Source organism: Podarcis cretensis (genome assembly GCF_951804945.1).
Source record: "Podarcis cretensis genome assembly, chromosome: 8".
NCBI lineage: Eukaryota > Metazoa > Chordata > Lepidosauria > Squamata > Lacertidae > Podarcis > Podarcis cretensis.
This window is the reverse complement of record NC_137177.1, coordinates 69,531,573-69,547,187: the sequence shown is the minus strand read 5'-3', so window position 1 is coordinate 69,547,187 and position 15,615 is coordinate 69,531,573. Positions and strand designations below refer to the sequence as shown.

General features: G+C 46.1%; 1 protein-coding gene across 12 annotated transcripts in view; it reads left to right on the top strand.

The window, feature by feature from the left end:
- Window positions 1–15,615, top strand: part of VPS13D (vacuolar protein sorting 13 homolog D) — a 121,288-nt gene that overhangs the window by 78,854 nt on the left and 26,819 nt on the right. For 11 of the 12 annotated variants that reach the window (XM_079986641.1, XM_079986647.1, XM_079986638.1 and 8 more), the window contains 6 exons: window positions 867–1,016; window positions 1,617–1,766; window positions 3,123–3,219; window positions 3,913–4,061; window positions 6,425–6,559; window positions 7,278–7,445. In XM_079986641.1, coding sequence (XP_079842767.1) covers window positions 867–1,016; window positions 1,617–1,766; window positions 3,123–3,219; window positions 3,913–4,061; window positions 6,425–6,559; window positions 7,278–7,445 — 849 coding nt within the window. Of the gene's footprint in view, window positions 1–866; window positions 1,017–1,616; window positions 1,767–3,122; window positions 3,220–3,912; window positions 4,062–6,424; window positions 6,560–7,277; window positions 7,446–15,615 lie in introns of those variants that run through there. The other variant, XM_079986639.1, reaches the window with a different exon arrangement.

Here is a 15,615-nt window from a genome sequence, read left to right as displayed (position 1 = left end):
CAGAAACGTAACGGCTCATTAGATCAGCCGTGGGGGACCTAATTTAGCCCGAGGGCCACATTTCCTCATGGCAGCCTTCTGGGGGGGGGGGCACAGGCAATAGCAGGCACTGCAATGGACGTGACTCTTAGCTTTGTTTGAAAGGCTGTGGCAACCATGTAAAAGTTCCAACTTGTATCTCTCTGTGGCATTTACCCAGGCAAAAACACTCAAGGACAGCAAAAGGCAGGGTTGGTGAGAGGTGAGGCCTGGGGAGAGTGTGTGGGACAGTCCTGAGGGCCAGTTAGGTAAAGGGTAAAGGGACCGCTGACCATTAGGTCCAGTCGTGACCAACTCTGGGGTTGTGGCGCTCATCCCGCTTTATTGGCCGAGGGAGCCGACGTACAGCTTCTGGGTCATGTGGCCAGCATGATTAAGCTGCTTCTGGCGAACCAGAGGAGCGCACAAAAGCGCCATTTACCTTCCCGCTGGAGCGGTACCTATTTATCTACTTGCACTTTGACATGCTTTCGAACTGCTAGTTTGGCAGGAGCAGGGACCGAGCAACGGGAGCTCACCCCGTCGCGGGGATTCGAACTGCCGACCTTCTGATCAGCAAGTCCTAGGCTCAGTGGTTTAACCCACAGCACCACCCTAAGCCAAATGTGGCACAGCGGCCACATTTTGTCCCCAGCCCTGATGTTCCCCACACCTGATTTAGGTTGTTCTAATTACAAGTCCTCAGTCTTTACTTCCAGGGGATGTGAACCCTGTTTCTGAATGCAAAAGGCCCCAACTGAAGCCCCCAGGTTGAAAAATAGAAACGTTGGTGGTTTAATCCTTGCCTGAATGCTTTTCAACCCATTTTGTTTCTGCTCCGTTTGTAGGTCCAGTTGAAATTGGAAGGCGGAATAGGTTTATCTTTAGTTAACAAGGCCCCAGAAGAGCTGGTGTTTGCGAGCTTCACTGGCATTAACGTCCATTTCACACAGCTGTCAACGGGTCAAGTGCTCGAACTGAGTATACAGGATATACAGGTAACTGGATGGGTCCACTCTCAGAGAAGAACAAAAAGAAAGAAGACTTTGGAGTGAAATTCATCCCGGAAATATATAAGCTAGATGTGAATATGACACGCAAGGAAAAATAAACAGGAGGGAGGAGGTTACAGCTGATTTGCCAGGGGTGGCTCTGGTTGTCTTCCTCTTGATAAGGAGCAGTCGCTGTTCCCTTGGGAAGCTCGCCCTCGAATCAGATCAATGATCAGGATGTTCTGGTTCACCAAGCAGTCCCAAATATGGAATTGTGTCTGTGCAAACAGCAGATGGCACTTGTGCACCCAAACAGACGAAACACTCTAGCAGTGCTAGAAAATGACATGCTATAACCTTTTAAAGTTGGCCAATGGGAAATAACTGGTGTTAACTAGCTGGAGTCATTTTGGCTGTTGACTGATATAACGGTGAAGACCTTAGTGTGCCTACTAAGGCAACACAGGTGTAAATTGTGGTCTTCTTTGGGACCTGTAAAAGTGTTCCCATTTCAACATCAGGGTACCGTTTTTCACCGGAAGCTGTTTTTCATTTTGCAACTTCAAGGTATCTTGATGCTTCTCCCCCATCTCTCTCCTTGTTTAGGTGGACAACCAGCTCCTTCGTACCACTCAGCCTTTCATGCTCTTCCTGACCCCCAAAACTGGTGAAAATGAAGCAACCGAGACAGGTCCTGCCCTACAATTGAATGCCATGAAATTTCCCAGTAAGAGCCCTTTAACTGATATATACAAGGTAATCCAACAACCGGATATTGTTTGGGCTATTGAACTGCAGAACTAGGAAGAAAGGGGATCTGTGTACCTATCTAGGCATTGCTCCCTCTAGTAGACAGAATTGGAGACAAAGCAAAACAGATGTACAAATTTTTTTTTGAACATGCGCGGTCAGTCTAGGACCAGGGAGACCAGAGTTCAAATCCCTACACAGCCTCGAATCTCACTGGGGGACCTTAAGGTTTTTTGTTGTATTTGTTCTATGCTGAATCCCGGTAAAGGTAAAGGTAAAGGTACCCCTGCCCGTACTGGCCAGTCGTGTCCGATTCTAGGGTTGTGCGCTCATCTCACTTAAGAGGCCGGGAGCCAGCGCTGTCCGAAGTCACTTCCGGGTCACATGGCCAGCGTGACGAAGCTGCTCTGGCGAGCCAGCACCAGCACAGCAAACGGAAACACCGTTTACCTTCCCGCTATAAAGCAGTACCTATTTATCTACTTGCACTTAGGGGTGCTTTCGAACTGCTAGGTGGGCAGGAGCTGGGACCGAGAGACGGGAGCTCACCCCGCCGCGGGGATTCGAACCGCCGACCATACGATCGGCAAGTCCTAGGCACTGAGGTTTTACCCACAGCGCCACCTGCGTCCTATGCTGAATCCCCTACAGAAGGGATATCTCAGCTTCGGGGGTGGGTGGGGTGTCCAGAGCCATATTTGGAAATCTAAGGATATTTTGTGGGTACCACCAAATATCGATTTCACAGAAGAGCTGCTGATCTTCAGAAGCCTTCCCCGCACTCCCCACAAGGAACCTAGGCAAAATGCCCAAAGAGACACATACAGAACAAATAAAATGCAGACCAAAGAAAGCAGATAGCACGTGTGTGCACACATCTCAAAAGAGGGAACTTCCTCAAAGTTGGGAGATAAAAGTAAAACAGATTTGTGGGCACTATGTTAGGGACCACATCCCTAAGGTTCAAGTTGACCCTGTAGTGCTTCCAACATTTCATTTTATCTTTTTCTTGTACCTATTTGAAGATACGAAAAGTTGACTTCATGCAATGCGAACCCGTTTAATGTTTTGGTAAACATCTGTATTATGTGTTAACATTTCATCAGCCTCCTGGCATATGTACCTGGTTCAAATCCTCAGGCTTCCTTCTGGGCGTGTATTAATTCTGAATCCGTGTGTTACCGAGTGGAAGCCCTGTAAGGCTGAAAATCAGAATGCAGAGTTTAAAATACGGTTGTGTCACAGGTCTTTTTGTGAGCGCATTTATTTAGATTGCAAACTCCTCGTGTGATCTGTGTTTGCTTTCATAAAGAGTTGTGTGCATAGCACGATAGAAAAGAACACACCTCCCTCTCGTTCCAGCATCTGATGATCACAGCTGGCAAGTTTACAGTCCAAATCGAGGAGAAGCTGCTCCTGAAACTTCTGAGTTTCTTCGGCTGTGATCAGTCAGAATCAGGTACGTTGTCAGGTCCGCAGTCACACCTGCGGAGTCTGTAAATAAAGGAAATTAAAAGTGCTTGGAATTTTCCCTACATTGGGATGGAAAGCCTGAGATGATGACATTTTGGCAGAATACATCTCATCCACCCGCAATAATGTTTCTATGTTGGTTTCAGCCTGCTTTTGCTTTTTTTAAAAAAATGCCATGCTGGGGCCTTAATTTATATTTTCTAGACAGTAGTAGAAGTATTCCATACAAAACATATTGCAAATGTTGGAATATTTTGCAGTGCAGTCCTGGAAAGGGGCATTAAATATAAATAAAATGCACATTTTAATATATTTTATTTAAAGATTATCTGATTTGGAGCAGGAGATTATTAATGGGGAGTACCAAAAATCACAGCAGTAAGCTGGGTTGGGATTCATAAGGTTGCTTCCAACTAAGTCCTAGTCAGAGTAGGCCCCTTGAAATGAATAGACCTCAGATAGTCACTTCCATTAATTTATTTGGGTCTGCTCTGAGTAGGCCTAACCCTGGGTGCAACTCACAGTTGTTTTTGCAGAAACTGTTGGTTGCAGAAACTGTTAACTTGTAAGCTCCCTGGATTTATACTGTAATTACTTTAGTTGTCCTCATTCATCACAATGGTATTAGATGCCCCATGTACTGTAGTAATAATGCCTGTGTTGTGTTGTTGAAACACAGAAGTTGAAAGTTACGATGAAAACCTTCATGAAAAGCCGGTTGATCAAGGTGGAGCACGGAAGCGATATTACTTTGAAAACCTCAAGATCAGTGTGCCGCAGATAAAGCTGAGTGTCTTCACTTCCAGCAAGCTCCCCTTGGATCTCAAGGTAAGGCTTCATGGGCCCATCCTTCCAGAGTGTTCTGCTGCATTGCATAATAAATTCTTGTAGGGTGATAGATAAGCAGTGGTATGTAGGAGATCTGCAGTCTTCCTGAGAATCTCCTTGTATTTAGAAAGCCAGATTTCTAGTACCGAAGGCTGTGAAATAATATCTGCTGAAAGCGCAGAATCCAGGGAGAATTGGGTAGTAAAATGCACGCCTCTTCCCCCCCCTCCCCCCCTTAACAACTGAGGATTGTCTTGCCAATTGTCTGGCTTGACGAATATTCGGTTGACAGCAATGGGCAGCCTCTAGGATATTCACGTTCTGAATGTGTGGGACAATGTTAAGACTTGAACCTGAAGTATATCCTGAAAAGGAAGCCTGTTGGAGGATCATCGGCAGAGACTTTGCTTTTTTTATTCGTCATTTGAAATCAAACTGAGTACAGCTTAAAATGAATGGAAGAACCTACAGTATGTCCAAATAGTGATGTGGGACTCCACATCCAGGCCCAGCCATCTCCAACAACAACTGGAGGACCGCAGGCTCTTCGTGCCCCACACCCACTCGCCATCTCTGGCTTAAAGGAGGGAGCATTCATGGGGAAATGCTCTAATAGGAACTGTATAACTTCTGTGAAATTATATACAGTGGTACCTTGGGTTACAGACGCTTCAGGTTACAGATGCTTCAGGTTACAGACTCCGCTAATGAAAAGCAATGCAGGATGAGGCCCAAAGACCCATCTAGCCCAGCTTATTGTTCTCACAGTGGCCAACCAGATGCCCATGGGAAGCCAGCACAAGGGGCCTGGGTGCGATAGCAGCCCTCGCAACCTGCAATTCTTAGCAAACAGTGTTCTGAGGCACATTCCCTCTTGACACTGGAGAGAGAGGGGGACCCTTCTGGGTTAAGCCCCCAAAGAAACTCTGCACATCCTGCCATGGAACTGTTGCACATTATCCAAGCAAAACACGTTCTGGACCTACCAGCCTGGCCATTGCCTTGTGGGAGCAGAGTGGGCCACAGCATGCTCTCTTGCAGCTCTGCTTTGTGTTGGTTGGGGAGAGCTGCACTGGGGAGAGAGCTGCCCTTCTCGTGCTTTCGTTCCTGCACTTCTTTGTTGAAGAACTCCTGATAAGGTTCCAGGGAACCTGGAGTTCCTGGGAACACAGTTTGAAAAAGACGGTTCTAAGTCAACAGACCTATTTTTAGCCTCCAGTTGACAAGGAGCCTCCACTTAATTAACCCCCCCCCCAAAAAAAAAAGCCACACTTATTATGGCATTCATTCTGAGCTCAAGTCTGGGGCAGGCAGTGCAAACAAAAACACAGGGAGCATTAAACCGCATGGTGCTGGGGACTCTTTGGAAAGCAATGGCAGAGTTATTCTGTTTGCTGTCCTTACAGTCCAGAGAAGCCCACATTTTTAGTGGCTGCTGCTGTCTGTTCCTCTCAGGAAATAGGACAGGAGTGGATTTAGGAATGGCGAAGAAGTTGTTGCCACTCAAGGAAGCTGCCTTTTGTTGAGCAGACCAAAAGCGAAAAAGCTCAGGGAAGGAAAACGGAATGAGATTTTCAAGATGTCCTTTCAGAGGTCCTTGTTTTAATTTTTAACAAGTGGAGCAGCAGAGAAAAGGCAGCCTCCACCTGGGCTTCAAATGCTAAAGCTCTGTCCATTCTTGTATTCTCTCTCATTTTTCATAAGCTCAACCCCAAGGTGGTTGGGAGGTAAGAAAAGAAGATGAGGAGAAGCATGTGCCAAGTCATGCACATTTAACACAAAACGCCTCTTGCATTAATTCATAAGCAAAGCTGCCAGATTTAGCTGAGAAGTGCCAGGTTACGGAATTTAAAGGGTTGGTAGCCTTGAGGTCATATCTCACTGGAGCTGTTTTGTTGGCCCTACCTATAGTGGATGGCAAGAGAGGGTATGGCAAATTGAATTGTCAGAACATCTGATTTACCACCGCAGAGTTGTCCAAGGTTTGGCCAAAGGAGATACAGTATGGGTTTCTCCTATAACCAATAACAGCATATTACACAAACCTCCAATGGCTCATGCATCTTGGAGAAGGCAGTTGCCTCCTCCCTGACTGTTTCTCCTTTTGCCTGGTCTAGACATGTTTCAGACTGTCCCTTTTGTTGTTGATGATGGTGATGATGACTTTTGATCTGATTTCATTTTGATGTAAATTCTGACCCATCTTGATTTCTTAATGTTGAAGATGGAGAAGATGTAAGCAATATTGTACTTCACTCAGTCACAGTTACGTTTTTCTCCCTTTGAATTGTTCATCCTATTGATTTTTGTTGCTGTTGCTTTAAAGTGTTAAGATGCTAATGTAGTTACTCTGTTTGCTTTAGGCATTGAAAAGCACCCTGGGCTTCCCTCTGGTTAGGTTTGAAGATGCTGTGATCAACTTGGACCCTTTCACCAGAGTCCATCCCTACGAGACGAAAGAGTTCATCATTAACGATATCCTGAAGCACTTCCAAGAAGTGAGTTAATTTTGCACTAGAGGGCGCAGGGCCACACGGAGCCAGGCCTTCCTGCTAGGTAGTCCCTGCTGCATTGTGACATAGGAACCTTCCTTCCTCACTCAGGTTCACCAAAGCCCCAGTCCTCTAGCAGACTTGAGGGCTGCTAGCATTTGATGACTGCGATAGCGCAGATGTTCTGATATGTTTATAGCAAGGGTGAGCAGCCTTTTGTCTGTTAAGTGGCCATGTTCTCTTTTGGGGACAATCTGTGTGTGCTCCCCTATCCGAACACCAACTGCTCGTGTGGTTGAGCCAATATAGAGTAGATTGCACGGGCATCTTATTAAACCACCCCCATGTTTTCTTTCTGTCCCACTTTGTCTCCCCCTTTCCTTTGCTGGGTGTTCTCTCTTACTGTCTGTGTTGTAGCCCAAGTTACAAAGCAGCTTACTAACCCACATATAATCCCCCCTTGAGGGTTTTGACATGAACACTGGGGTGTCTCCAGCTCGCTCCTTCACTCTGACTGCTGTTTTAGCACCCATGGTGAGATCAGAAGGCTGCATTTTGGTCTTCTCCAGCTCTGTGATTCAGATACAGAAGAGAGGAGGGGAAAGGGTCTTATTCCCCCACCCCTTTATGGTCGCCCCTCCTTATGCAAAAGAGCCCCCTTTACTGAATATGATGACTTTGCCGTGAGCTCTGTTTCCAGTGACATTTCTGATGCCCTTTCCAGGAGCTGCTCAGCCAAGCGGCAAGGATCCTGAGCTCCGTGGACTTCCTTGGCAACCCGATGGGTCTCCTGAACGATGTTTCAGAAGGCGTTACTGGGCTGATAAAATACGGAAACGTCGGCGGCCTTATACGAAACGTTGCCCACGGTGTGTCAAACTCTGCTGCAAAGGTAGGGATACAAAGGATAAGGAGGCTCATTTGTTCCTCCTGCAGCTCTAGCAACCGCTGATGCCTCAGAGCATCAGATCCGCGGGCCGGATCAGGCCCAATTGTCTTCAGGATCTGGCCCGCGGACTGTCCATGGATCGGTGTGGGGATTCTGTTCATTCGGGCTGTGCCATTTTTTTCTGCACCATTCCATTTCCCCCCCCCTCTCCCGCACACACACCGTGGTGGCGCCTCCTCCCCCTCCCTCCTCCTGGCTCCTCCTTGCCCTGCCTAGAGGAGGAAGGGGGCTGGGCTGAGCTGGCTGAGTGCCATTTTAAGCAGCCCCTCTCGGGAGCCAGCCCTTTCGCACCAATCATCTTCCCTCTGCTGCCGCCGCCCTGGTGCTCCTGTGAGCCAGAGAACAGAGCGGACAAGCTTGCTCTGCCTACCCACGAGAAGCAGTGGCGGCAGTAGTGATGGTGGTGGAAGCCCCAGGGAAAGTAAGTGCAGCGGCTGGGGGTGGGGAGGAGGACTACTTGCACCCCTCGCCTCCTCTTCCAGCTCCACACCCACCCACCCCGGTGCTGCTGCTCCAGCCTGCCACAAGGTCTGAGGGACAGTAGACCAGCCCGCGGCTAAAAAATTTTTGCTGACCCCTGCCTCAGAGCAACCTTCCCCTACCTGTTTCTCTCCAGGTATTCATTCTCAAACAACACTGCTTGAAAGCACAATTATTTTTGTTACCAGGTGTGATTGTCCCAAAACATGGGTTGGCAAGATGGCTGACTTGAACCAGTGGGAAAACAGTCCATTTTAAGATAGATAAAATCATCAACCTATATCGTGACAGATCATAGGGCATGACTTTGTTTTCCCCTTCTGTTCCATACTGATGGACTGTTGCCGTTTAAACCCTTCCTATATAATAAGAGCTTTCATCCTTTGGAATTCCCTGCCTATTGATGCCACTCAATATTACTTCAAACACATACGGAAAAGTTTTTATTTCAGCAAGCCCTGCCCAGAGATATGGGAATGTATCCAATTCTACTTAAGAGTAGACCCATTAAAATTAATGGGCCTGCCCTGATTATGACCAACTTTGGATGCAATCCATTGCACTATATTTAACATTAGTCCTACTTAGATCTGTTGAGATGAATTGATGTAACTAATTTAGATCTGTTAATTTCAGTGCGTTTACTCTGAGCAGACACTAGCGTTGGATAGAATTCATAGTTGAGTTGCATATATTATTTTTTAAAGTTTAATTGATTTTATTTGTGATTATTTTATTTGTATTTGCTTTTTTGTGGTTTTTGAGAACTTTGGCTGTGTTTTATTTGCAGTTTGTCTCCTCCATGGTTTTATCTTTGCCTCCCTTACAGTTCCTCATGCTGTCAAATGAGTTCTGCCCTGGGCAGAAGGATTGTCAGATCCCAAAACAGGCAGAACGATGTGCGCACAGTATATCTATTTTAGACATTTATATACAACCCTACATCGTTTGATTCTAGGGCAGTTTGCACTGAAACAACAACTTGTAAAAACAACAATGAAAACATTACAGGACAGAGTTCAAATACAATCAGCTGGTTGATTTCATGGCTTGGTGGTGCATGCTCTATTTTTCAGGTCCTCATTTAGACATTGTGTTCTCCTGTTTTTACAGCCTCAGCACAATTGAGGCAATGTTTTCAGCGTGGGCTTTTTTCCCCTGCTGAGATTTATGCATTTTTCTTCCCTAAGCAGCGAAGCCCCTTCAGAATCCATCTCGTGCATGCCTGTTTCGGATTATTCATTCCAACCTACGTTGAGTGCTGTGTGCTTTTGCATCTCGCAAAGGAATCTTTGAAAACTCGGCTCGGGTGTTGAGAAGAAATAATCCAGTCTCGCCACAAGGGAACCTAGCCAGACCAGTAAAAATCGTGGCCATTGGTTCTGCTCTTGTGCGCTGTCTGCAGGCAGAGTATGATTAATTAGGGTGTCTGCTCTCGCTGCAAACCCTTCCACCTGACACAGAGGAGCCAGACATTTTCACATCCTTCAATTCATTACATCAGTTCTGAGTCGTTGGTGGTTGAGGCAGCCAAAACCCGTCTAGGGAAATTTGTACGTGTCTTGTGCCCCCTCGGTTACCTGGTTCCTTTTACTCCCCTTTCTTTTTTAAATAGCAGTTCAGAAGATGCAAATAATGGCAGACCTTCCACATCCACATACTTCTTAACAAGGCTGAACTTTAACGACCCCTTTAAAAGAAATAAAAAGTGCCTGCAAGAATTGCATGCATGCACACACAAAAATGCCTTATTTATGAGCTGTGTCTGGTTTTGCCATTGTATAGATTTTCTGTTTAATCACTGTTGATTATTCCAGTAATGGGTTTTCCATGTATCTCAGAGCGTGTACTGGGTGAATGACTTCTTTCAAGTGGAGAGGTTCTGTGTATTTAAGTTGGCACAGAAACTCAGGTTAATGGAAGTTCACTTCAGACCATTCTCTGCGGCATGATCCCTTGGAGACTGACTGTTTTTGTGTGTTAAGAAGGGCTTTGATCCTAAATATAGGGACCGGAGGGAATTTCCATTCCATCTGCCATGGCGGCTAAAAAAGAAAAAGAAAGGAACCCAACAGTCCTGTTTGAACTATTTGCATCAAATATCCTCCCCCCCCCCTTTCATTTGGGTTTTTCCTTTTTTTTCTTTTTTCTCCCTTAGGGTTGCAAATACCAAAAGCTAAAATTATTCCTCCCTTCAATGACTTCTTGGTTAGAGACAACAGTTGGTGGTGCAACTTTATAAGCAACAAGATGAATTCCTGTTAGTGATTCAATTCTGTCCTCCAGCTCAAAGCCTCGGTTTTATTGCAGTGTCTGCCAGTGTAAGGAGAGGGGTTGTTTCCCCCCCCCCTGAAAGGTTGTCTTTCTGCGTCAGAAATATTACGGTCTGGTGGCTGGCTCTGCGTTGGAAATGGCTTCCAGTACTAGAGGCGCAGCGGATTATTTGCTGGCGGCTAAAGAGTCCCGTGCTTGCAGTCCATTCTGGAAATTACAGAAAAGCTGCCATGACTGGTGTGTAAATATACATGTGTGGGAACAGGGTACCCTGCAGAAGATGGGCTTTAAAACCGAGTAAAAGCACAATGTTGGGCAAGGTGATGGCAGCAAGCTTAGGCAGACTGGGGTGATGTGTGTGTGTATGAGTCTGCAGCAGGGAAAGTATGGTCAAAGATAAAGAGAGAACAACAGGCAAGGGCAGAAATATACTTATGGAGCTGCGCATGAGCATGAAGCTTCATTTCAGTAGGAACGGAGCTCAAAAAAACTTCTCAAAAGAGATGAGAAGAGGTTTGAACGGTTGGGGATGCCACAACCTACATGTTTAGAGTGGTTCTCGAATGCCTTGGTACTCGTACATTTTGGCTCCCAAACTTCGCAAACCCGGAAGTGAATGTTCTGGTTTGCGAATGTTTTTTAGAAGCCAAACGTCCGACACAGCTTCCATAGCTTTCAATCAAGTTCAGAAAGCTCTGCAGCCAATCAGGAGCCGCACCTTGGTTTTCGGAAGTCGAACAGACTTCAGGAACGAATTACGTTCGAGAACCAAGATATATTAATCAAAAACTAAAAACTAGAGCACCAGACACACACCTATCTAGGTAAAGCAACTACTTTATATGTTGAAGTTACTGGGAATGAAGGGAAACACAAAATATGGAGTGCAGTGTCTGCGTTTTCATGATAATCTCAGATATAGAAATTGACTTTTATGAAGGGACTGGTAGGTGCCATTTGGGGCTTGGGTGCCCTTGATATGGGTGGGGTGGGGTGAATGATAGGATGCAGTTCTTAAGCAACTTAATAAGGCAGATCTTGATTACCTCTGTGACTGGTTTGCTTTCCCTTTTCACAAGATGACCCACTATGTAGTGAAAGCTCCTTTCTGCTTTGGTGTGTCAGCCCAACACCTCTCAAGAGATAATGCTTGGCTTTTTGAAACGACACTTTCCCCAGCTTGCTGCAGGGAATGATCCTCTGGTGTGACTTCTGAGACAGTGCTTTTGCTGCAGCCATTTTCATGGGGAGTGAAAATCAGTCTCTTACTTGTTTATTTTTATTGTTGTTTATTGCATGTATAGACTGCCTTTCTGCCAAGGCACGTGATGTGGTTTGTCCTAATGGTCCAGCTGGCAAGTTACTGGCATGTTAATTCTTTTTAGTTGAAACTTCCAAGACAGATTTCTCTCTAAACTAGTGAGGGTTGTGTGTATGCACCTCTTTTGGATGTGTAAGCTTTGTCTTATCTCTCTTATCTCAGTATCTTCTGTGAATCCAATATGGCAGATTACAGCAAAATACAGTGGTACCTCTGGTTAAGAACTTAATTCATTCTGGAGGTCCGTTCTTAACCTGAAACTGTTCTTAACCTGAGGTACCACTTTAGCTAATGGGGCCTCCCGCCGCCACCGCACAATTTCTGTTCTCATCCTGAAGCAAAGTTCTTAACCTGAGGTACTATTTCTGGGTTAGCAGAGTCTGTAACCTGAAGTGTCTGTAACCCGAGGTACCACTGTATATACACTATATCTCCACTGAAGGGTTTTGTTCTGGACTGTACTGGAGAAATCGACTTGCCACTTTTATTAAAGCAAATTGTTCTGGAGCATAAAGAAGTCTCTTTGGTACCTATCAGACAGTGTAATACTTCGAGAAACTAGAGTGAGTGGAGGAGCAGTCAAAGTTTACTTGCTGCACTAGGGCAATTAAAGGTTCTGAAGGCTATAAATATAAGCAACAAAGAAACCTTGCAACGAGAGCTCAGCTTTCATGTTAAAATTTGATGTTTTCTTTGGGAGTTTCAATTTCTGCTGAACCAGCTGCAGCTGTTGTTCCCCCCACCCCCACCCCCGGGTACCATCCTCTTGGTTGAGTTAGAAAGGAGTTAAAGACCAACATAAAGGCAAGGCAGGAAGAAAACATTTTCATCTGAAGTATGACAAAGTGATTAAAAGCTGGCAGAGCTGATGTTGTGACGTGCCCTCCCTCCAACATTGGGAGTGGTGACACCCGCTGTTTTGCAAAATATTCGCTGTGGAAATTCCAGGGGATTTTGGCAAGGTTTTTTGTTTTGTTTTGTTTTGTTTAATTGGGCTCAGCCAGGCTATATAGTCAGTTTTTACATGTCTTAATCGAGGTGTTGGGACTGGGGAGACCCAGTTTCCTATCCCCACATAGCCATGAAGCTTAGCGGGTGAAATTGGGCAGGTCATATTCTGCAGGGGGGTTGTGAGGATAATATTGGTGGTGGCACATATTATTCTGTCATCTTACAGAACCGCCAACTTTACTACAGGATAAGCTGTTGTAGACCAGCAGCAACTTCATCAGATCCGTTAAGTCCACTGTAGCCCATAAAAGTTTATCCCATAATCAAGCTGTTAATCTTTAGGACAGCAGTAAGGGATGATGGGAGTCAGGACTTGTAGTCCATTGGCTTAAGGTACCATACGTAGGTCTCTTTGCTATCAATCTGCCTGGTACTTTCTGAAGGACAGGAGGACACTGTAGTACCTGATGCTTTGGACTACAACTCGCATCATCGCTGGTCGCTGGTTCATACCGGCTGATGGGATGTAATCCGAAGCATTTGGAGGGCAGCAGGTTGGCAAAGGCTGGTGTGAACTGCAGTAGGAGGCAGGAGACTGGATGGTTGGCACAGAAAAGGTCTCTTTGGGAAGGGGTCTCAAGAGAGCTAGAGATGGCATGATGGGGGTGGGGAGAGATTTCCCAGACTTAAGAGACAGTAAAGGAGAAAGAGTGGAGTCTTAAGGATCAGGAGGGATGATGGAGCAGGCAGTGTTTTGCTTCATTGTGTGTCAAAGCAAGGAGCAACAGAGATGCAAGGCAAGGTTCAGGTGCAAGGCTTAGACGGTGGGGAACACCGAGCTTGAAGTTGGTTTAGCAAGGGGCAAGCTGAAACTGAGCCCTTCTTTGCTAGTAGCAGCAGCAGCAGTGGTGTGGGGAAGCCTCCGATCTTCCTGGGTCTTCTCCGGGGAAGTCTTCTGAGTCAGTGAATGGCAATGGTCTTGCCCTGCACATTCGCCCAAGAGCGCTTCTGGGGCTGACCCTACGTGCTTCCCCCCCTCCCCCATTCTGCTCCTCACTCTCACCCCCTGCAGATGAGCATTCCGACTCCAGGGTTATGACAGGCAGTGCTAAAATAGCAAGAGGTAATTGACAGGGATATGTCACGGTATGTGAGGACAGAGAGATGGCAAGAGAGGCTGGGCAAGGTCTTGGAGAGCATTTAAGGTAAGAACAAAGAGTTTGTGCTACACCAAGGAATGAACAGGAAGTCGCTGTTCATGTTGATTTCTTTCTTTAAAGCAGCAACAGCTTGATCCCTGTACTGGCCTTTCAGTTTGAAGGCTGCTGTGTAACCCTTGTTTTGGTTTTAGCACCATCAGTGTGTCCAACAAGCAAAATAATCTTTTTATTTGTGACTTCTGTCAGGGCTGAACAGAAGGTGCAGTTCTTGTTTCGAGCTGAATTCAGCCTTGCTTACTGAAGGCAATTATGTATGAGTGTTGAGCTGCGAGGTGGTACACGTTACATAATACACATTGTGCATTTTGGGGGAAACCATCCTCGCCCCCGTTTCCCCTCCTCCTGTGTAAATTTGCATGAATGATGACTTTGAACCCTGGCAAGGGAACGGCTTGATCTGGACGCACTGTCCCTAAGTAAGCATTCAGAAACAGACTGGCCAGTCTTTGGCAGACTACATCCCCCAACCCCTCCGACCCTTTTAATATAGCCAGGCAATATTATACTCTGCAACCGCAGGGCAAATAATAGCTTACGAGGCAGCTTTTGGATTTTAAATGCTTGCTTGCGATCTTGTTTGTTAAAATGAAACGAGTTCAGTAGATTTGCATTGCTCACCTGACTCTTACACCTGCCAGGCGTATCTTTGCACATGTTAAAATGACCTACCTGAGAAGGGGACTAGCTCTCGTGTCTGCTCCTTGTGAGTTCTTGCACTTCTGCACTTCCGATCCTCTTAACTGTGGAACAATAGCTCAAGTCTTGCACAAATTAACGAAGGCAGCAGTGCTCCTCGTGTTACAGTTTTTCTTAAGCCAAATGAGCAGACAGTCGGGGCGGCGGGGAAAACAAAGTACTGGGCTGCCCGACTGCTTTCTGGAAAAGGGGTACTCCTCTTTTGCCATCTTCACCCCTAAAAGACACTCACATAGAAATGGAGAGAGCTGTTCTCTTGACCCATTCCTTCTCCTTTTGTGAATGCGCTGCAATCCTACAGGGAGTTAGAGCTCTGGGCAGATCAGATCCTTGGCCATTAGTCATCATCTCAAGGGAAAATGTGTCTTATAACAAAGGAGGTATGTGGCCCAACTCCTATATATAACAACAACAACATTCTGTGATCCGGACTCTGACCTGCGGGCATAGGGCAGTATATAAACTAAATAAGTAATAGGCAACAAAATTGGATTATGCAGAATACAGAAAACCAAGCAGTTGAAGTATGGCCGCATCTAGCATAAAAGGTTATTATTACATGAAAGGGGATTCAAGTTACAAGAAAGGAGTTTCTGGCTAAACATCAGGAACAACTTTTGACAGTGGAACGGACTCCCAGGAGAGCTGATGGACTCTCCTTCCTTGCAGGTTTTTAAGCAGAGGTTGGATGGCCACCTGTCATGTATAGCTTATGAAACAACAGCTAAACTTGCCAGGCAGCCCCACGGATTCCCCCAGGAGGAGTAGATGTGCTGAGTTTGAATGTAGATTGTCCTGTTTTGCCTCCTTGCCCAGCTGAGAGATATTCTGGGGAGGGGTGTGTGGGGAGGGATCGGGAAACCTTTCTTTCACCTTCCCAAGGCGACGTCCTCACACTTTGGGAGAAAGGGGATCAAAGGAAACAAAGCACAGAAGGATAAGCGAAAATCTGCCCCTGCTGCCCTTTCTGAAAACCAGATTGCCTTGTTTGGATTTTCTGTGTTAGCAGGATAAAAGCATGCTATATTCTCATGGGGTGGCGGGCGAGGAAGGAAGTTTCTAAGCTTCTCGGCCAGCCTGTTTTCATCCTAAGGAGAAGGTGCTTTGGAGAAGTAGCTGTGCATGTGCCTCTTTTGCAGCAACCCTGGAAGGTGGGGTGGTGGGGGTGGTG